General features: G+C 35.3%; 1 protein-coding gene across 1 annotated transcript; it reads right to left on the bottom strand.

Moving 5' to 3' along the window:
- Positions 1 to 5,511: 5,511 nt before the first annotated feature.
- On the bottom strand, positions 5,512 to 7,067 carry LOC139430503 (zinc finger protein 862-like). Its single transcript, XM_071197572.1, has 2 exons — positions 6,483 to 7,067; positions 5,512 to 6,414 (listed from the first exon to the last, which is right to left on the bottom strand). The coding sequence occupies exons 1-2, from the start codon at positions 7,065 to 7,067 to the stop codon at positions 5,512 to 5,514; spliced, it is 1,488 nt and encodes a 495-aa protein (XP_071053673.1).
- Between the last annotated feature and the right edge of the window lie 15,229 nt (positions 7,068 to 22,296).

Below are 22,296 nucleotides of genomic sequence, written 5' to 3' on the forward strand. Positions count from 1 at the left end.
CAAGAAACTCGCACACCCAATATCCGCAAAAGATTTGAAGAAACCTTAAGTGGAAAGAGATGTTTAAAATTTTTCAAAGCGATGTCATTCCTTCCATCCCGATAATGTTGACACAACTCAATTCCAACGGCAGTTATTCCAACAAGATGAAGCGCGACACCACACTTCAAGAAGCTTTACTAAATCAGTTTTTGACACTCAGGGAATTGTTTAGAATAATTGGTTACCATAGTTACTCATGGCTACTGCTATTTTTATCATTATACAAACTTGAAGTAATTAAACTTTAAAATAATTTTTCTCGAACATTTTCTTATGTAACCAATATTAATATTGCCTGTACTAGATTCAGAAAAAAATCCTCTTTCATATTCCGCAATAAAAATGGGGAATTGCCATTTAATTTTTTTAAATGGGAATCCCCCATTTTATATATTATATCGATGACGCCATAACTCGTTTAAAAATGGTGGAAAAAATTTGAAATCTACACCAAAAAATTTAAATCTTTAGATCCGTTTCAGGGAGTTTTCCATAAACCGTTTATTATGATTTTGTCGCCTATATCCGTTACTTTGCGGACACACTGTATATGTCATTATACAGGATGATTTATTAGCTCACCATCAAAGTTTGACAGATGATAGCTATTCCAATGACCAAAAAATGCAACATTTTTTTAAAACACATAAATATTACAAATATTGTTCAAATAGAGTTCTTCAGCCGAATTAAAATATCTGGTTGGTTTCTTATTTCAGTAGCAGCCATTTGTATTCTGTTTAATAACTGTTCTCGTGTGTTAATTTCCACTTGATACAAAATTTGTTTCATTTGACCCCATAAGTAGAAATTCAATGGATTAAGGTCGGGGGATCTAGGTGGCCAAGCAAATGGACCATTATTACTAATCCACTTGTTTGGAAAATATTGGTTTAACCACTCGACAAATACTCTTCCGCGATGAGGTGGGGCACCATCGTGCTGGTACCACATATTTTGAATTGCATTAAGAGGTATATCTTCAAGTAAATCAAAAAGTGTATTGTTCAAAAAAAAATCTGTAATTTACAGCGTCCAAACGTCCATCAAGTACATGCAAACCAAGGAAATTGTTGTTAAATATTCCTCCCCAAACGTTGGTGCTGAAACGTTGTTGAATGCGATTAGGCCAAGGAGATGGCCTAATCGCATGCGAATTTTGTAATGGCCAGATATGTTCGTTATGGTAATTATTTATACCATCTCGTGTAAAACATGATTCATCTGTCCAAAAACATTTGAAATGAAGTCATTATTTTGGGCAAGTTACTACAATAACCATTCACAAAATGCTAACTGTTGCTGATTATCTCCTGGCTGTAGAGCTTGAACATTCTGTTTACGGATGAAGGACTTCGCGGTTCAATACGCGCCATGCAAAATTTTGACTTACATGTATGTTGTGTACTATTCTTCAAGTGCTGATGGAAGGATTATCAATGACAACATTAATTACAGCTTCTTCGTCCTCTACATTAACTACATGCGGTCGAATAGCTTTTGCTGGAGCAGGATTACCTGTTTCTCCAAGTCTTCTGAAAGGACCGCTAAAAACTGAATAATATGGAAAATGACGCTGTGGAAATCTTGATATTCCCGTACTGATTGTCGAGCATTGTGTTCACCCTAAGGATCTATTGTACCCCCATGTTATCAAATTTCACCGTGCAGTCCAATGCTCTTAACGAACCTTAATATCTTGCTCGGTGAACAATCATTCCGATCCTTTGAGGAGATAAACTGCGACTTAAAAATCGAGAATCTGATACGATTAACAGCAGGACAGTGGCATAAAACATGCTCAACATCGTCAGTTAGATCCAACAAGTTGAGGTGTGTTTTTAATCGGCAGTGCCCAGTAAACACCCATTAGAACTTTGCATGTCTCATTCCAGAAGAACTGGTCCACAGTAGGGGAAGTCTCTTTTCAGCCCACACTACTGGTTCTGGTCCTACAAACGCTTTAGCGCTGCCCTCTCGTGCTAGGTCTTCTGCCGCTTCATTGCCAGCAACCCCAGAGTAACCTGGGACCCAGATCAGAGTTTAATGTTCTCTTACAGTCATTAACAAAAGTTGACATTGTTTTTATGGCTTAGCAGCGGCTGGAGATCGCCTTGACTGTCTGAGAAAAGTCGTACTGTCATGTTCTTCAACCCTCTCTCCAGAATGATTTTAACACCGATGTCAATAAGAACTACTTCCGCCTGGAATACAGTACAGTACGTACTCAGGCTATAAGCTTGCTTAATCCGAGATGTCTGGCAGTATACTCCTTTTCCGACCCCTTCTGGCGTTTTTGATCCATCTGTAAACATGCAAATATCTGCCTGAACAAGAAAATTCTCGTTTTGGATCCAGGGCTACCGTTCAGACAGTACAATCTGGTGTCGAGCATTAATCACTGATAGTGATCCCGCCAGATCTGACGGCATTGATAGCACGGTATCAGTGCTTGTAATGTCTTCCACACCCCATTGGTCATGTCGAAACAGTTTTGAGCATATTGCTTAAATCTGTAAGTGGTAGTTCTAGCCACTTTCTCTATATGCAAATGCAAAGAAGATAGACCAAGCAGAACATCCATTGCTAGAGTTGGCGTTGTGCTTATCGCACCAGAGATTGCCAATCCAGCTACTCGTTGAATTCGTGAAAGATTACTGATAACAGAAGTCGTCGGACTTTCCTATACCAGGTTGCTGCTCCGTATGTGATCATAGGTTTAACCAGTCACATAGAGCCAGTACAGTCTTTCAGGGGTAAGACCCCAATTTTTTTCACAAAAACTACGACAAGTCTACAAGGATAGTCTAGCTTTGTGCAAAACTCCCTGCAAATCTCCATTCCTTGAGACGGTTTTATCTAGGATTACTCCTAGATATTTGACTTACTTTGAGAGAGCAATTTCTTCACCTTGGATAGTTGGGCGGATTAGTCCATCCAAATTTCGTCTCCTGGCGAAGGGCACATCCCCTACACCAAGCGCAAATGGTATCTAGGGTCACCTGGAGGACTTTGGATATCCTCGACAAACAGGTTTCTTTGACCATAACGACAATGTCATCTACACCAACGGCTTCGACTATCACAATCAGATCATCAACCAGAAGGGACCAAAGCAGGGGAGATAACACCCCTCCCTGTGGATAGCCACCTCCCGGTTTGAAACGTATCGTGTCTATTTTAGAAACTATTCTACTATCAAGCATATTACGAATCCAACCCGCTATAGTTGCTTCCACTACCCTATCAAGAGCAGCTCTTTCAAAAGATTTTGGTATTGCGTTGTTGAGCGCACCTTCTATATCCAGAAACGCACAAACCAAGATCTCTTTATCCTGGAGTGTCCTGGATACTCTACCAACCAAGTTGTGTACAACCAATTCTGTTGATTTTCCCGCTTGATAAGTGTATTTTGGTAAAAATTTGCAGAGCGAGTGTCACATACTGGTGGCGACGCAGTGGACCAGATACCAGTGGCACCGTACGGATATACCGTTCCAGAACTTCAAGGGTTTTCAACAGAAATGACGTCAGGCTGATGGGTCGAATGGAGGTACCCTCCAGGAGATTATCTTTGAGCTTAATATGATTGAGCTGAACGTAATGTCAAGTACCTCTGCTCTATTTCTGGTAACAAAGGTTGGGTTGGCGCCTACGTTATTAACAGTAACCCCCTCTCCTGATAGGTAATCAAAAAGCAACTCACCTCTTTCATTTACGTTGGTGCTTGCCCACATTCTGTGGTACACATTGACGTCGCACCCGACAACCACTTGTAGGTTATTTCTCCGGCTGTAATTAATTATGGTTTTTGTAGAAAATTTAAAATTTAATAGTGAAAGTTACGCAGTTTTTCGCACTCACTACGTGTTTAAACAAAGTCATCTTGACAGTAATTAAACTCGCAAGACAAGTGTTTTGTCAAAAACATAAATATATTTATATTAAATGAAGAATACTATTTTGCATACACTGAATCGATAATAAATTAATGAGTAATATATGATTTCATAAATATCAACAGCTATAAGAAATTTTTAATAGATCCAGGATCTAATACGAAGTGAATCCAAACAAACAATGTTTAGAATCTATTTCCAGTGTACGCCTTTCTATTTCTAGACAACACCTCACAAGAATCCCACTAAAATTAACGTGGACACGTCACTATAAATGTATTAAACAGATATGAAGTAAAATTATTATAGGTGATGAAGAAGGTTTAAATGATTCAATCAATGATGTTTGGAATAGCATGACTGATGTACAAATATAGGAATAGAAGTGCTAAATTACAGAGAAATAAGTACGACCACGCAGCTATTTTTAAGGTTAGATTTTCTGTTGGTAAGTGGGATTTGCTTATGAGTTATTAATTCTGATCTAGCATGACTCCAAGATATTTCGCTACCATGTCTTTGGGGTTCCAGTTTATTATATGATTATTTATTGATATCATAACAGGATTTCTTGTTTTCCTCCGTGTAAAAATATTTGCTTCACATTTGTTTGAATTAAGTTATATATTCCATTTAGTCGTAGCTGTAGCTGAATCTGCTTAGTTACTTCTTGTAGATCTGTATTTTGTAATACAGATTATCGACGAGCATACTTCATTAGGAACAGGTATGTTGTACATTGTTACACAATATTGACGAGAGAGAGAGAAACTCCTTAAGGAATTTCAGCTTTCACTTGCTTTGCTACGTCTCATATTAGTTACCTGCATCAATTGGGCAGTTCAATAAGACTTGCGAAATTCAAACTATATATTTGGAATAACCCTTAAATCAATCACAAATTTCTTAATAATTTTATTTACCAGATAAACTTAAACAATAGATACCGTGCATATATTGTATATTAAAAAGGATTGGAGATAGGATGCTTTCTTGAGGAACACCTGCTCGAATAGGTAATTTGGTGGAGACGCTGTTGTGGATTTTAATAGCAAAGGTTCTATCAGTTAAGAGCGATAATAGGATTTACTTGAGATATTGGGAAACATTTAGCGTGAGAATTTTGTATTTTAGCCCAACCAGATAAATTCCATCACAAGCTTGGATGATGTCCAAAAAAACAGTAGCTTTATACATTTTTTTTTCATAACTATCCTTTATTAGGTCAACCAATCACTCGAGTTGATGACTTGTTGAGTAACCTTGTTTGAAGTCAAATTGGAAAGGTAGTAATATTTGCTGTTCATTTAGTTCGTCAAGTAATCTGATTTGTACAATTTGAATACCTTTCTGGCAAGGCATTTTTTAAGGTATAAATGTGTGGGCAACTGCCCCCCAGTCGTGAGGTTTGCCCCTCCAGTGAAAGCCATTTGCCCACAAAGTAAAAACTTTTAATTATTTTCCCAGATTTGCGGAAAGATTGACAATGGAATGAAAGAAGTTGTATTTCTATAATATGTATTTTATTCTACAATGGTCATTGGTGACGGTTTATAAATTTGCTTCCTTTCTAAAAAATGTCTTTATAAATTCTCTGTTTGAATAAACAGATAACTCTGGTTCCCGGAAACGGCGTTCCTTTTTCAGCAAAAAATTCGTCAACTGCCAGTCGTGGGTCGTAATGTGCCGTTCCAATTCCATTTAATGCTATGAACATTTTGGCATTGATTGTTTCCTCTGATGTGGACATTCGATGTGTCAATTTTATTTGGTTGTGATGTGATATAACCTTTTCGACTGTCATCGAATGTGGAGATAACACCATGAGTACGCAGCTAAATCTTTGTAAAACTCCCGTTGTTGCAGAAATAAGTTTTCTTAATTTATAAGACATTTTTATTCCTATATCGGAAATGTCTAGGTCGCCGATTTGTTCTATTTGAGGCCAGCAATCACAAACGTTGGATGAGAACTCACTTACAGCATCTTTTCCTTCTCTACTGAAAATGTTTTCAACCAATGTTCTGCCGCCATCAATCATCTCCTTAGGGGTCTTGGCGTTTAAGAACAAAGTGAACGCTTTCATAACGCTGCTTTCTTCAATATTTAAACGTTCCTCCAAAAAATTTATGAAGGACAAAACCACTTCTTTCCTGACTGCCGACCATTCTCGGACGCCAGTGGTAACGACCATGTTACCAATTTTTCGCCTCTTCCTTGGAAACGGGTTGTCTACCATCAACAGTAATTTTCGCAAGGCGTTGTTTCTTACAGTTATTACGTCAGGCAAGATTAAATCTCCCTTCTGGAGATGTTTCTGCAAGGTTTGTAAAATGGCAGTAATGTCTGCCATCAAACACGTTTGCTTCCGTTGGAGAGAATTCTCACTATCCCATGTCTTGAGCATTCCTGCTGCAGTAGCTTTTTCACGACGCATGGAAGGTTCCGGGTCGGCTATCAATTCTTGCCAAAACTTAATGCACCCAGGGAGATTATGCAGCACTGCAGTATAAGATTATGCACATGTTCTGCAAATCGCACTTCAAAATAAGGTGGGAATGACAGATATTCGGGAAACATTTGTTGCATTTTCTTCAGTTTTGCGGGAGATGTTCGAAAATATCTCGAAGTTCCTGTTATATTACTCATCCACATTTTTAGTTCAGGAACCAATTCTAAGGCCGATTCCACTGCTAGGTCAGATCGATGACAGTAACACCATACAGTTAGTAGTTTATGTCCTAGATAGTCCTCTAGCAATTTCCAAAGGCCACTTTCTCTTCCACTATTGGCAGCTTCTCCATCAGTTGTGACGCCAACTAATAATTCGGTTGGAACAAAAGATTTTTCACAAGTGTTGACCGTCACCTCGAGCAATCCTTTGGCTCCTTTCGATTCTGGCTGACTAACTCCTATGAAACGACTGCGGAGTACTGTAGGTTGATCCTTGGTAACATACTTAGCAACAACGTACTTCATGTCCTGATTACCACGATCTACACTTCCATCAATCTGAAGAGATATGCAAAGAGCCGATTTAAACTCGTCACGAAGTTTCTTCTTCTCTGTATCTCCAATAACGGGGCTGAAACTCATCCAGCTGAATTTCCCAGTTATTCGAATCATTCAGCTGGGATTGTATTGATTTAGCGCGCATTGCTGCCAATGAACGAGCTGGCCAAGTACGAACAGTGGGCGTTTCAAGCAAAGAATCGTTTTAAACGTCAATGTATAAGCCAATTAAATCGTGGACAACCATTGCTCTATGCTTTTTTAAAGTTTTAACCCAAGGGTGTTTGTCGAATTGCTGCTTCCATAATTCCACCGTCTTCTTCGCATTCACGGCAGCGGCGTCCAGCGTCCTGAAGCAATCGGAACAGTCCCAGTTCGCAATCTGGAAGCTTCATCTTTATATTCGTGGCAGATTGTGCACGAAACATGTGTACGGTACAGTAGTTAGTACATTTGTCATGCATTTATGTGGGCGATTTGCATAGCATAGACATTTAGAAAAGCCGTTCCCGTTCGTAGTTCCAAATTGATCAAATTTTAAATTGCGCCGTTTCCATGCACTGACCTTGGCAATTGGCAACGAGTGACGAGCAGGAACGGTGACGGAATTTTTTATAAATCGACCTTTAAAATAGACCCGAAAATTTTATTACGTACCACAACTTTCTTCATTAGGGACACAGGTGGAAGGCCTAGTGAGCTATCGAAGTGAGCTATCGAAACGTAGAGTTTTGACAGTCCAAAAAATGTTTCGCCCGCGGCGCATTTTTTAAGGCAAGTAGATCAGTGGAAATTTCTTAAAAAATGCCTTGCTTTCTGGTCTTGATTTGTTTTTACCAGGATTGTAAAATAGTAAGATGTGAGCATGCCCCCATACTTCTGGAAAGTATCCAATCAAATAAATCACCTAAATCACCTATTATTATAGTTGGTTCTTTGACTTTGAATAATTGTGCTATATCACTTTCGAGAATCGTCTTATTTAGCTGTTTTGTTTCATGTGTCTGTTTTAATTGACACTGTTTCTAAGTTTTAGTAGTCATGCATTTAAGATTTACTAACAAGGGAAGTATCAGAACTGTCCCTCACCAATTTTGTTGAAATTTGGTACAGCGATAGTATGGGCAAAAATAAGGTTTACGTATTTTTTTATACGTGCTAATAAAGCCCCTGGGGCGAGTTATAAGGGTTGGAAATCGGGGCGAAATATATATATTCGCTTATAGGCTGAAAGCGAAAATAGCTATCGAAATGTGGTAAATGTAAACTGATATTCATTTTCAAAGAGCTTTCCATTGATATATCACACATATATCTGAGGGCTTCATGGGGTAAACTACCCCTAGTTTTTTGGAATATTTTAAAAACTACCCTGTCGATTTTGGCGATATTATGTATCCTTGTAGTACGTTTAAAAATATTAATGACGTGTTTTTTCTTATTTGCCTCTGACCATCCCCTGCAAAGTTACGGGGTATGATAGATACCCCCTTTCCTTAAGAATAATGTGATAAACAGTTACACTTTTCAACAATATTTTGAAAAAAACCATTAATTAGATGTAAATTAAGATTTACGCAGTAAAATAAACCCTATACGACATTAAGGGGTGGCGGAGGTTAACTATCCTAACCACCCCAAATAAACTTCTTTTTGCGAAAATTGTTTGTCGATTTTGGAACAATTTACCACGCTGATTTTTTTATACGTTAGTACTATTGTAAGAACTTACAAGGGTTAGAAGTTTGGGGTAGAAAATATATTTTCGCTAATAACTTGCATATACTCCTACAGAAAAAACTTTTTTATACTTATTCTATTTAAATAACACAAAAGCTAGGATAATTATATAAATATTTATTAATAATGAGTTAAAAAGCAACTGAAAAAAAAATGGTTAAATATCACAAATTGTATTCTACATTGTTAGAATCCTCTGGTACGTTTAGACCGAGGGTAATAAATACAATGTTCAAAGCAGATAACATATTCGTTTTGGCATCAAAGTCTGGTAAACTGACTTCTGCTCATATGAAATATTGGCTACAAAATGTCTATTTCCCAAACACCGGACCCAAATCATTACTATTACTGGATTCTTGGAGTAGCCACTGCCCTGAAATTATTAGTAAAGTAACTCCATCGGATGTTAAGTTTAAATATTTGTCTATACCTGCAAGGACAATAGGTCAAATTCAACCCCTGGATGTGTTTGGTTTTAGAATATAGAATAATTTCATTAGAAGATTTTCTGATCAAATTATTCTTTACCAGTACGATGTCAATTTGCATCAGCGAGATAATATTTTAAAATTGCAATCCCTAACCAAGTTGTCTTCCCCACGATTTATTAATGTTTTTAAATACGCGTGGCTTGCGTCTGGATATATAGAGGAGAGACTAGAACAGTTTGAAAATGTCGTGGAGGTTTGCTTTTCCAATGAAAAACCTACGTGCGATATCTGTGAAGAAATAGCTGTTATAACTTGAGCATGGTGTAAACAATCGTTGTGTTTAAAACATTTTGCCATGATTTTCATTATTGCCAACAATACATTGAATAAAAAAAGTAAAAAAAAAGAAATTAAATTAATAATGTAGAATACAATTTGTAGTAGTCAACCATTTCTTTGCCAGTTACTTTTTAACTCATTATTAATAAATATTTATATAACTACACTAACTTTTGTGCTATTTAAATAGAGTAAGGATAAAAAACGTTTTCTGTAGGGTTATGAAAATTATTAGCGAAAATATATTTTCTACCTCAAACTTCTAACCCTTTTAAGTTCTTTCAAAAGTACTACCTAACGTATAAAAAATCATCGTATAAAAAATTTAATTCTTGGGGTGGTTAAGGTAATTAACCCCAGCCACCCCTAAATGTCGTATAGGGTTTATTTTACTGCGTAAATCTTAATTTACATCTAATTAATGGTTTTCTTCAAAATATTGTTCAACAGTGTAACAGTTTATCACATTTTTCTTAAGGAAAGGGGTTATCTATCATACCCCGTAACTTTGCAGGGGATGGTCAGAGGCAAATAAGAAAAAACACGTCATTAATATTTTTAAACGTACTATAAGGACACATAGTATCGCCAAAATCGACAGGGTAGTTTTTAAAATATTCCAAAAACTAGGGGTAGTTTACCCCCTGAAGCCCCCCTGAAGATATATGTGTGATACATCAATGGAAAGCTCTTTGAAAATGAATATCAGTTTACATTTACCATATTTCGATAGCTATTTTCGTTTTCAGCCTATAAGCGAATATATATATTTCGCCCCGATTTCTAACCCTTATAACTCGCCCTAGGAGCTTTATTAGCACGTATAAAAAAATACGTAAACCTTATTTTTGGCCATACTATCGCTGTACCAAATTTCAACAAAATCGGTAAGGGACAGTTCTGATACTTCCCTTGTAAGATGAGTCTCTGTTATGCACGTTCTATCTATATTATTTTTGGTCAAGAAGCCAATCAGGACCGCTCGTTGCTTTTAAACGCCATTGGCATTTTAATTAAGGAGTATTAAATTTGATATTATTTGTTCATTAGATATTGAATATAAAATTTTTGATTTGTTCAAAATATGGTGATAATGGATTTAAGAGCGATTTTGATATGTTGGTTAAAATTGATTGACAGTTGCTATCAGTGCTGGTGACGCTTGGATTAACTTCTTGTGTGTAGGTAGGATGAGGATATCTGGGATTAGAAGTTACGGTGCAGTGTTTTAAAAGAATATGTGTTCTCTTGGTTGGGTGTACGTATGGGTTTTGGATTATTTTCGTAGTAAAATTATGATGTTATGGATGTTGTTGGCAGTTAATACAACCTAGAAATGCTTTTTTAGATTTGGTACAATCTTTTGTAAGATAGTGCTCATTACATTTTACGCATCTAGGAGTTACTGTGCAATAATGTTTTGTATGTCCATATTTTTGGAATTTGTGGAAGGTTTTTCAATACTATATTTGTTAACATATCATGCTCAGAAGCTTTTTTTGTAAATTTTAGAATTCCATGTACCTCTTTAGGTGTGATTTGAACTTCATATCGTTTACGAGAAGAAAGATGATTTTCATTAAATTGTTGTGTAGCAACACTTCGACATAGCATTACTACTCCTGTGCCAGTTTTTAGTGGGGGTGAACTTTTTTGGTTCTTTTTTCACTTGTGATGAAGTTTGTGTTATGCCAGCTTCGGTTAGCAGTACATCTGGAAATAAAAACCGTAAACCACACTATAGAGAAATTTGCCAAGAGTTATGAGGAAAGCGTACATCGTCAAGTTAACATCGAAGTTCTCCTTCTTTCAAAATTAAATAGCAAACTCAAGAGTAAAGGAATGAACGTATTTGAATTAATAACAGTAGCTAACTACGTTATTTTGAATTAAAGTAGTAATGTAATGTAATGACACACACTTCAGCTAAATCTTACAAAAAAATATAGATTACCAACTTGACGCTATAAATACATTTACGTGGTTTCCGGTAAATCTTATCCACAGTAAAATAAATTAACACATAAAACCCGTAGTAATCACGTCGTCACCGTGACAAACTTCGTAACTCGCTCATTAGGATTTTCGCTGTATTACAAAATAAATTACGACAATCTGGTTAATTGACTCGCTATGGAATTCTCTTCATAAATTACACGATACAAGTTGACACTCGGTTTTCAAGTTTTAACAAGTAGTTAACCTCTTGTTAACGAGACGTGAATTATTATTACAATATTAAAGTAAATTTATTATCAAATGAATAAGTTATAAGTTTATACATACAGGGTGTCTCAGCGAGACCGGTCATTAGACGTTTCTGGGGTTCTGGCGAAAATAAAAATTTGAGAATTCAGACTTAAGTATTATCAATTACGATCTCTTCGACTAAAATATTTTCAGATTTCTTGCACTTCCGGTTATACCGGAAGTGGCCACCTACTTTATTTTTTTAAATGGAACACCCTGTTTTTTTTTACTTTTTGCAATTTGATTCGGCTGTTCTCGAGTTATTCAATTTTTCTAGAAAAATCTGCTCCAGCAGACATTTGTTCAAAAAATCAGAGAACACTCGATTTTTGGGATATCAATTTAGGATTCAGAATATGCTTAAACAACATGATGGAGTATGTTTTGGTGCCGAGAACGGGTGTCTAGAACGTTTGGTCACTTTACTATGGCACGTTAACTTTTCAAAATTTGGAAGTACCATAACTTAATTTTTTTAAATGGCACCCCCCATATTTTATTATTTAGTCGTCTTCGGCGTCTCATTCTACATCTTTTATATTCCATATGTCCCATACCTAACATTAATAGTTTAGGAGATAATTAGGGTTTTTTGAAAAATGCACACATATCATATGGATATTTAGCCTAGTGTGCCATGAAAAATAAGCCTTCTGAATGAGTTGTTTTAATGAATTTTCATTAAACATTCTGCAAGTTCTACTAAGAACTTTGTCGCACTTTTCGTGCACAAAAAATAAATTATAGATTTCTTTATTTGTATAAACATTATTTACGTTATTAATATCCATTTTATCTGGTTTCAGACTCACAAGCATCAAACAACGTAAATCAGACTTTAACGTTTGTCAATAAGTCATTAAACATTTGCTTTCCATGGCACACTAGGTTAATATCGATATATGTGAGCATTTTTCAAAAAACCCTAATTATTTCTCAAACTATTAATGTTAGGCATAGGACATATAGAGTATAAAAGATGTAAAATGAGACGCCGAAGACGACTAAGTAATAAAATATGGGGGGTGCCATTTAAAAAAATTAAGTTATGGTAGTTCCAAATTTCGAAAAGTTAACGTGTCATAGTAAAGTGACCAAACGATCTAGACAGCCGTTCTTGGCACCAAAACATACTCCATCATGTTGTTTAAGCATATTCTGAATCCTAAATTGATATCCCAAAAATCGAGTGTTCTATGATTTTTTGAACAAATGTCCGCTGGAGCAGATTTTTCTAGAAAAAATCGAATAACTCGAGAACGGCCGAATCAAATTGCAAAAAGTAAAGTTATTTATAAACCTTGAAAACAGACAAATCCAAATATGTAAAAATATACAGGGTGTTCCATTTAAAAAAATAAAGTAGGTGGCGACTTCCGGTATAACCGGAAGTGCTAGAAATCTGAAAATATTTTAGACGAAGAGAACGTAATTGATAATATTAAAATAATAAACAAATAAATTTAATATAACTTCTTATCTTGCAAAATTCAATTTATTTTAACGGAACCGGTTTCGACTAGTTTTACTTAGTCATCTTCAGCCGAATCTACAATTATATTTTAATTACAATTTAATAATTAAAAGTTAAAATTCTTATAGAACTTACGGTCAATAAAAAAATAAAATCAACATCACAAAGAGCAGACATATAAATAACATTTTAAAAAATGTGAAATTACACTTTAAAATATAATATATAAATAAATAAACTGTAAAAAGACAAAACCACATAAGTTCTTACACAAACGATGTACAAAATAACACTAAAATGGTAGACCTTTAAAACTTGTATGAAAAAACACATGCCAAGATAGAAACAGGTAAACCAAATGAAAATGCGGCGATTTCGAAAATAAAATCAAATATTTCTTAGACATTGAAAAAGCGGTGTAAACTTTATATCCAATTGATCATTTAACATGATGTAGTTTTTATTTTTACTGTGTTTTGTCTTTTTACAGTTTATTTATTTATATATTATATTTTAAAGTGTAATTTCACATTTTTTAAAATGTTATTTATATGTCTGCTCTTTGTGATGTTGATTTTATTTTTTTATTGACCGTAAGTTCTATAAGAATTTTAACTTTTAATTATTAAATTGTAATTAAAATATAATTGTAGATTCGGCTGAAGATGACTAAGTAAAACTAGTCGAAACCGGTTCCGTTAAAATAAATTGAATTTTGCAAGATAAGAAGTTATATTAAATTTATTTGTTTATTATTTTAATATTTAAACGAAACTTGCAACATGGATATCAACAGTAGTAATTGATAATACTTAAGTCTGAATTCTCAATTTTTTATTTTGGCCAGAACCACAGAAACCGGTCTAATGATGTCTAATGACCGGTCTCGCTGAGACACCTTGTATAGGAAACGAACTAAATAAAAATTATTTTTTTAAATAAATCCAGGAACTAAGTTAAAGCAAACAATGTTTAGAATCTATTTCCAGAGTTTCGGATTCTATTTTTAAACAACACCGTCACAAGAATCTTACTAAAATTAACTCGGACACGTCACCGTAAATGCAGCCTTCTCGTTCGAAGCAACGATTTCCGTTTAAAGATACAACGCGAGAACAAAACTTTGTTCTAAGTACTTAATATTTTTGGCAAAGGATGCGCAAGTTCTTTATATTACAATTGAAACACATATTTAACACGTTAAAATAAGTGTTTTGATAGCAGCAATTGTGCAAAAATAAAATCCGATTTCACAAACCACAATGTTATTGCGTCCTTAAAAATCTTGTAATCTGTCGCTTGAATGTATTCTTTGCACTTGCTCTCGCGAAGTTTTAAAGCGTTTGTTGATGCATTTCTTGCCAAAGAAAACTTTATTGCACTCTAAGTTATAAAATAATGAATCGCCTTTACTTTTATGTTTATTGTATATTTTGGGTTAAATTAAATTTCCAAACATCTTTATTTGCTTAAAAGAAATCTTCTTTAAACACTTTCCAAAGGTTATTATTCATTATTAATTAACGTGCTTATGGTGTAAAGTAAAGTAAAGTAAAGGTTTATTACCCCGCGTACGCTAATTTATTCATGTGGGCTTAACTAAAATCCTTTTGATGTCCTACCGGTTAATTAATAGCCTTCGTGTTTGCTTTTAAAACACGGAATTAGCGCGACTCTAAGCAAAAGATTTAAATGATATACCGCTTTCTATTTAGTTAGTGTATTTTAATTTTTTGTTTAACATGTTTTCAGTGAAGAAGTTGATTTATTAGCCAGGGCATTGGGCTGCAAATTGATCAGAACCTCCGTAAAAGAAGACGTAAATGTAGCTGCCGTTTTTAGGCATTTAGCCGCAAGATGCCTTCAGGAAATGCGAGAACCTCGCGATGATTATTTTGTTGCTCCCAATGGACATCATCCAGTTACGATTAGTAAGTAAAAAAAATTGTTTTGATTATAAAAAGTGATTCATTTGATTAAAATTTTGCGTCATAAAGTAACCTTTCGCAACGAAAAAAAAATCAAGTTTATTTTCGCCAAAAACTAAATACGTGGGAATATTTACGTTTCTAATGTATCTTTGCCAAAAAACTTCACCTCATTTTAATGAGGATCATTGTATAGATAAATGGTAATTCATTAAGACAGCTACAAGATTTATTACTTTTAGTAATTAAAATAATTATATTAATCTTTATTTTTAGGTGCCTTTAATACTAGTCACCCATCAAAAAATCAAAATGGCACGATTATCCTGCGACCTAATAAACACAAAAAACGAAAGAATGTGCTAAAAAGTGCCTGCAGATTGTTTTAAAAAAAGAAGATCCGAAAATAAACCTACAAAACGATGCCCAACCACCAAAAGTGCTACTTTTAGTCACCTTTATTGTAATATAATTTTTTGTTTTGTAATTTTTCCCCTCAGTTTGAATTTTTTTTTAATCAATAATCATATTCAGGCCAATGGTGAAGTGCTAATAATATAATAATATTGATTGTATCACCTTAAAAAAAAACTGATTATTTTAATCGTATTTGTAAATATTCTTGCCCGACAAAAAAATAAACGTTCAAATAAAATTGTTTAAATAAACAATAAATCGAGGATGTTGTATACACAAACACACATAGTATTTTTTTTTTCTTATTTTCGTACCTCGTTATGTATGTATATGTATTTTAATTTATTCGCATCATGATGTGTATTATTATTATTCTCTCCTTCTTTTCACTTTCTGTTACGTTATCGTTTTATTTATGAATTTACTCTTAAGGTTTTTTTTTCTGAATTACGCCCTTAATTTGTATAAAAAATCATGGATTTTACGTATTGTATATGAAATAACACTATTATCAATCAATAAAGAAAAAATTTAGTCTACTGTTTTAGTTGTTTATATTTTTATAACGATGTAAATTGTCACATAATGAACAACAATAAAATTGTGTCAAATATTTTAGAAAAAAATCGAAAATAAAAAAATCATATCTGCTTTATTACGAACGATCTTGAAATGATTTTTGTGTTAATTACAGCTAAAAGCATGTATATCAACCTTCGAGCGGGCGCGCTGCCATAAAATTTATGATCATTTTCGTTTTTATAATACAGGTCCATTTAACGTGAGACAAGCGATTATCTCGAAAACGGTTCATTTTTATGTAAAATGAATCGGTTACAAATGAAAGTTGTTCTGTGCGGAGGGGAAAACCATATAACGATAACATTTTTTGACCTTGACATTCAAGGTTATATGAAGGTCACGACCAATTTTTTAAATGGCATTTTATTGTAAAATCTGAAGCTGTGGATACAAGTAAAGTAATTAAATAAAAAAATGTTACTGTAAAAACGGCAAAACACTTTTTGAAAAAAATTGTAACTTCTTCAGAAAGAATTAACTAACGTTTATAATATAGCAAGAACAAATAAGATATAAGTACGAAGGCTTTCACAGCCGGTGTGAATTAAACTAAAATTAGAACTAAAACTAGAACTAACACTTGAAACTTTCGGGTTTTGCCGTGCGTCTTTTAATAAAAGGTTTGACGTTTCGGATGCCATGTTGCAACCTTCTTCAGAAACTGGTTCGAAGTGACGAGATAAAAAATCGGTAACTATATATAAGTCGGAAAAACTAATTAATAATCAGTTGACGCTAATTACAAGCTAATTAATAACTAATTGCGTCGCGTCCTGGTGTGAGGCGGGAAGAGGTCTTCGTGTTCACCACCATCTTCCATGTTCTGCTAAGCTCCCAGCCATCCTCTCTGTTGACGTTATTTTTATGTCGGTGGATCTCTATGGCTTCTCTTGTCAGTCTTTGGTAGTATCTGTTGTCCCCATGCTCCTTGATGTGGCACTCGACGTTGCGTCCAGTTTGGCCAACATAAACCTTCCCACAACTATACGATAGTCGATAGACTCCCGCTCCTTTTAATGGAGTTAGTTTGTCCTTGGCTATCGGGAGTGTGTTCCGAATTTTGCTGACCGTCCCGTACCGCACTGCGATGTCGTTCTTCTTGAGGTGTCTAGCAATTCGTTCCGTTACACCTGAAACATAGGGAAGACAGATAAATCCAAGTGGTTTTGTACTTACCGTGTCCTCTTTCTGCTTTCGCTGCTTGATGGACTGGTTGATGTCCCCCGAAGTATATCCATTCTTCTGCAGCACGCCTCGTAGAAAGTGTTGCTCCTTCTTCAAGTTCTCTCCTTCACATAGTCTCGCTGCTCGCTGAAATAATGTACGGATCACGGACCTCTTCTGTTGGGGATGATGATGTGAACATGCCTGTAAATACCTGTTGGTATGGGTCTTCTTTCGGTATACACCAAGTTCTATATCTCCATTTGTCGTCCTGGTGACCAACACATCTAGGAAAGGTAGTTTTTTGGCAGTTTCTGTTTCCATGGTGAACTTAATCATAGGATGTTGAGAGTTCAAGTGATCCAAGGACTCTTGGAGTCGTTTTTGACCATGTTGCCATATCACAAACGTGTCATCCACATATCGGAGCCATAGTTTTGGTTTCCACTGGCTCTTCTTCAAAGCGTCCTCTTCGAATAATTCCATGTAGAAATTAGCTATAACTGGCGAAAGTGGAGATCCCATGGCTGCCCCTTCGAACTGCTCGTAAAATTCTCCTTTCCAGCTGAAATACGTCGACGATAAGCACTACTCCACCAGATCTGGCACGTATTCTGGTAAACCCTCCGGAATGAGTTTTCGGCGAAGACCCTCTACAGCATCCTTAACTGGTACCCTAGTAAAAGGGATTCCATATCGAAACTTACCAAGATATCACCAGCATCCAGCTTTACACCTTTTACCGATTCCACAAAATGTGTAGAATCCCTGACATACGATTCCGTGTTACCTGTAAAGGGAGACAGAATCTTTGCAAGATGTTTGGCCAGCTGGTATGTTGGGGAGTTGATGGCGCTCACGATAGGGCGGAGGGGTACGTCTGGTTTGTGAATCTTCGGTAGTCCGTAGATTCTTGGTGGTACCGGCGCCTGCACAAACAAACCTTTCTGCTGTTCTGCTGGAATTCCTGTGGATTTTATCAGTTCCTTCATTTTCCTTACGATTTTGTCTGTGGGGTCCTTCTTGATCTTCCTGTAGATGGCTGGGTCCAGTAGGTTCATCATTTTGTCGTCGTATTCTTTCCTGTCCATAACAACGGTGCGGTGGCATTCCCCTTGTATGCTGGTAACACGACGATTTCTGATTTTTCTTTTATAGATCGGAGTGCCTTCTTTTCACCAACCGTCAACTTGGATTTTGGTGGTTTTGCTCACTTCAATACTCTCGCAACTTCTTGTCGGATCTCTTCGGCTTTCAGTCCAGGCATCCCTCGAACAGCTGCTTCCACTTCGCAGATGATTTCCTCCTTAGTTTTTTCCGACTTATATATAGTCACCGATTTTTGATCTCGTCACTTCGAACCAGTTTCTGAAGAAGGTTGCAACATGGCATCCGAAACGTCAAACCTTTTATTAAAAGACGCACGGCAAAACCCGAAAGTTTCTAGTTTTAGTTCTAATTTTAGTTTAACAAAAAGATTTATGAATTTTTAAACATTTTCCTACCCGCTTCGATACATTGTTTTTAGTTCTTAATTCTTAGAATACTGTTTAAGAATGCTCAACAAAAAGAATCCAGAAGAGGTACATCGGGTGACCTGGCTCATCGGAAATACCTTTGGAAAGAGGTCTAAAAGGTTTCGACATTTTTCCACCTTTATCAATTTGATAATACAATAACGCATAAAAAACAAGAGTTCGTGGAACTGCTTATGTCGACATTTTCAGAATATCGCTTTCAGAGACTTAATTGGTTTAAAATGTAACGAGTAAAGCTAAATTTGCATAAAGACTGCTTGGCAACATATTCTGAATTCATTCCATCGTTTTACATTAAGGTAAAGTGTTTAAACTAAGTCATTAAGTCATGGATACTCTAAGTGTGGCAGAAAAAGTCGAAATGATTTTTATTTATGGAGAAAGTGGCAGAAAAGTTACTGATAGTATAGCTTTGTATCGAGAACGTTTTCCTGATCGAAAAACGCCTTCGAGAAGTACCTTTTACAGAGTTGTGAATGACTTCACTAACACTGGAAATATGAAATCAAGAAAAAGAACTCGGCGAGCAACTGTAACTACAAAAGAAAAGGAAATTGTGGTATTAGCTAGCGTATTAGCACTCGATAACTTGCAATTGACGCCGGAATATCGAAGGTCAGCATTTTAAGAATATTAAAGCGCAACAAGTATCACCCATACCACATTTCATTGCATCAACAGCTTTATGGAGGTGATTTTGAATAATATTTTGTCAATGGGCACAAGAACGAATGCGGTTGGACGTCAATTTCTTTGGTAACAAAAGTAGAACATCAACGACCTTGGTCGGTTAATGTTTGGTGTGGCATAATTGGTGATAAATTGATCGGTCCATACTTTATTGATGGTGTGCTGAATGGGAAGAAGTACCGAAATTTTTTAGATGACGTCCTACCAACGTTACTTGTAAATTTGAGCAGGGAAGGAAGACAAAATATATGGCTGCAAACGTGAAGCTTTAGATCGGGATTATGCTGGGCGATGGATTAGAAGGGGAGATCCAACTTCCTGGCCTGCCAGATCACCTAATTTAACACCTCTTGATTTTTTTTTGTGGGACGTCCTTAAGGATAATGTTTATCGCGAAATACTGACTACGCCAGAAAACATGAAAGAGCGGATAAGAAATGCATGCAGAAATAGTACCCAAGAAAACCTTTTAAGGTGTAAAGAAAGTTTTAGTAGAAGGGTTAACAAATGTATTGAAGTGGGTGGGGAAATATTTGAACATTTATTATAAATTTTATACTTATTGTTGATTAATAGTATAGTTTAATCATTTTTTATAAATAAACAATATTTAAAACTATTTGAATAAAAAAATTATTATGTAAAATGAACCGTTTTCGACATAATCGCTCGTCTCACGTTAAATGGACCAATCTGTATATCTCCTTATAGTATGCATTTGAAAGGATTTAACGCTAAGGTATTCATGTAACTAAGTATTTAGAACATGATGATTTATGACAAAAAAAGTTATAAAAGACAAAAAATTTGCACATTAATTGATGATTTATAAGGCCGTATATGCATATATTATGGGATATATTAAGGAATATAAATACATTATAAACAGGTTTTGAGTCATACATGAAGGTTTCGGATTCACATTTGCGTTTGCTCATTTTTCAAAAATACAGGTCCGTAATGACAATTTTGTCGGAATCGGAATTATTTTCATCTTTTCAATATTTCAATCTTTTCCGTTTCTGGAAACGTGAGTTTATGGAAATACTCAATATATTCAAAGGCTTAAGACGACTAAACCTGAATGTTTCTAGTTCTAGGTCTAATGTTAATTCTAGTAACAGTGGTAGGTAGCGCTAGTTAACATAAGATATTACCATGTTGCATATTCTAATTGAACTAAAACTAGAACTAACACTAGACCTAGAATTAGAATTATTCGGGTTTACCCGAAACTTTCTAGTTCTAGGTCTAGTATTAATCCTAGTTTTAATTGTTATTCAGCGTTTGATTGTGGGATATTCTTTTTGAACGAAAAGTGGAACTAACACTAGACTGTAATTAGAAACATTCTGGTTTAGCCGTGCGTATCTTAAGACGGACGAAAGGTCAAGATTATCATAAGGACGTCACCTTTTTCCCAGCAAAGCTACCCAATGCCTGTACTATTAAGCTATGTTGCATTTTATGTGGGACAGTCCAAGTGCATAGTAGTTTCGTAACTATGGTTGCTGCATTCATATATTGTGACTTATATGAAATTCCCAGTATGTAGTTTGTAAATGTTGTTAGATTTGAAAAATTAATCGATTTCATTTTATGTTTTTAACAATTGTTTAATATAAATTAAATATTTTTACTCTAGCAAAATGTGTGTTTTAACTGTTTTATTAAAAATAACGTAATACTTATTAATACGGACCTGATGTCATAAAATTTATGACACGCGCCCGCTCTAGTTATAAAATCGGGCGCGCCTGCTCGGTGATTATTATAATAAAATGTCTCAATATTGACAAATAATGATATGATGTCAAAATTGACCATTTTTGCAAAATGCAAAAAATAAAAAAAAATCATATCTACCTTATACAGAGTGATATAAATACTCGTCAACGCGACCCTCATTTTTGAAAGAGCTATATAACCAGACAATTTATTGTTTCAATAGTTTTGTTATTTTAGATAATTCGTAATTTGTTGTAATCCTGACGAATAACATGTGGATTTTTGTCCGAGCACACATGGTAATTGTGTAAATTTAGAACACCATTTCTGGTAAAACACCATTCATCCGTTACCAGTATACTGTTCGCAAAATCTGTTTCTCTGTTGGTACGATTTAATAGCCGAAATTGCAGCCGCAAAGGATAATCAGCAGGAGTCAGTCCTTGCATCTTTTGTAAAAGGTGTATAAACCATTACTTTCCAATGTACGCTAAACAATGTTCTGGGAAACTTCGAGTTGGTGAGAATCTTGACTTGGATCTGCATAAACAATTTCTAGAATTTCTTCTTCTACATTCACTCCATGTTTGTTTAGTCTACCGTCACCAAGACCTTTCTTAGGTTGCAAATTTTCTGTCTCTCTTCCCCGCTGAACTAACCGAAGAAAAGTGTTTTCAGACAGCATCTGTTGATTTGGAAGTCGTTCCAAATGCATACGTCTTGCGTGTACAGTGTTTTCTTCAGCTGCCATTGTACTTTTTGAATTGTAATAGTTCTAAATTTGACGTTAAATGAAATTGTTTATTAAAGTGTTAAATGACATGTGTGCTGCTAAGTAACCAAATCAACTGGATTGGCAGCAATAAAAACATGGTATCAGCCCAAGGACAGTAGAATCTAACAGGACTGCTACATCCATTGTATTTTTGTAGTCCACTACGGGTTGGTTGCCCGCACTCTACGTCACACTATTTGCCACGCCTGGTAACTGTCTGTGTTTTTAGAGGTTATATGATAGACATTAATACGTCTAAAAACATAAAACTTCAAAAATATAAT

The sequence above is a fragment of the Onthophagus taurus genome, chromosome 7, assembly GCF_036711975.1.
Source record: "Onthophagus taurus isolate NC chromosome 7, IU_Otau_3.0, whole genome shotgun sequence".
Lineage (NCBI taxonomy): Eukaryota > Metazoa > Arthropoda > Insecta > Coleoptera > Scarabaeidae > Onthophagus > Onthophagus taurus.

Coding starts and splice junctions, on each gene's coding strand:
- LOC139430503 (XM_071197572.1), bottom strand. CDS start 7,067: ATGATTCGAATAACTGGGAAATTCAGCTGGATGAGTTTCAGCCCCGTT. Junction 6,415..6,482: donor CATTCCCACCTTATTTTGAA/GTGCGATTTGCA, acceptor GGGTGCATTAAG/TTTTGGCAAGAATTGATAGC.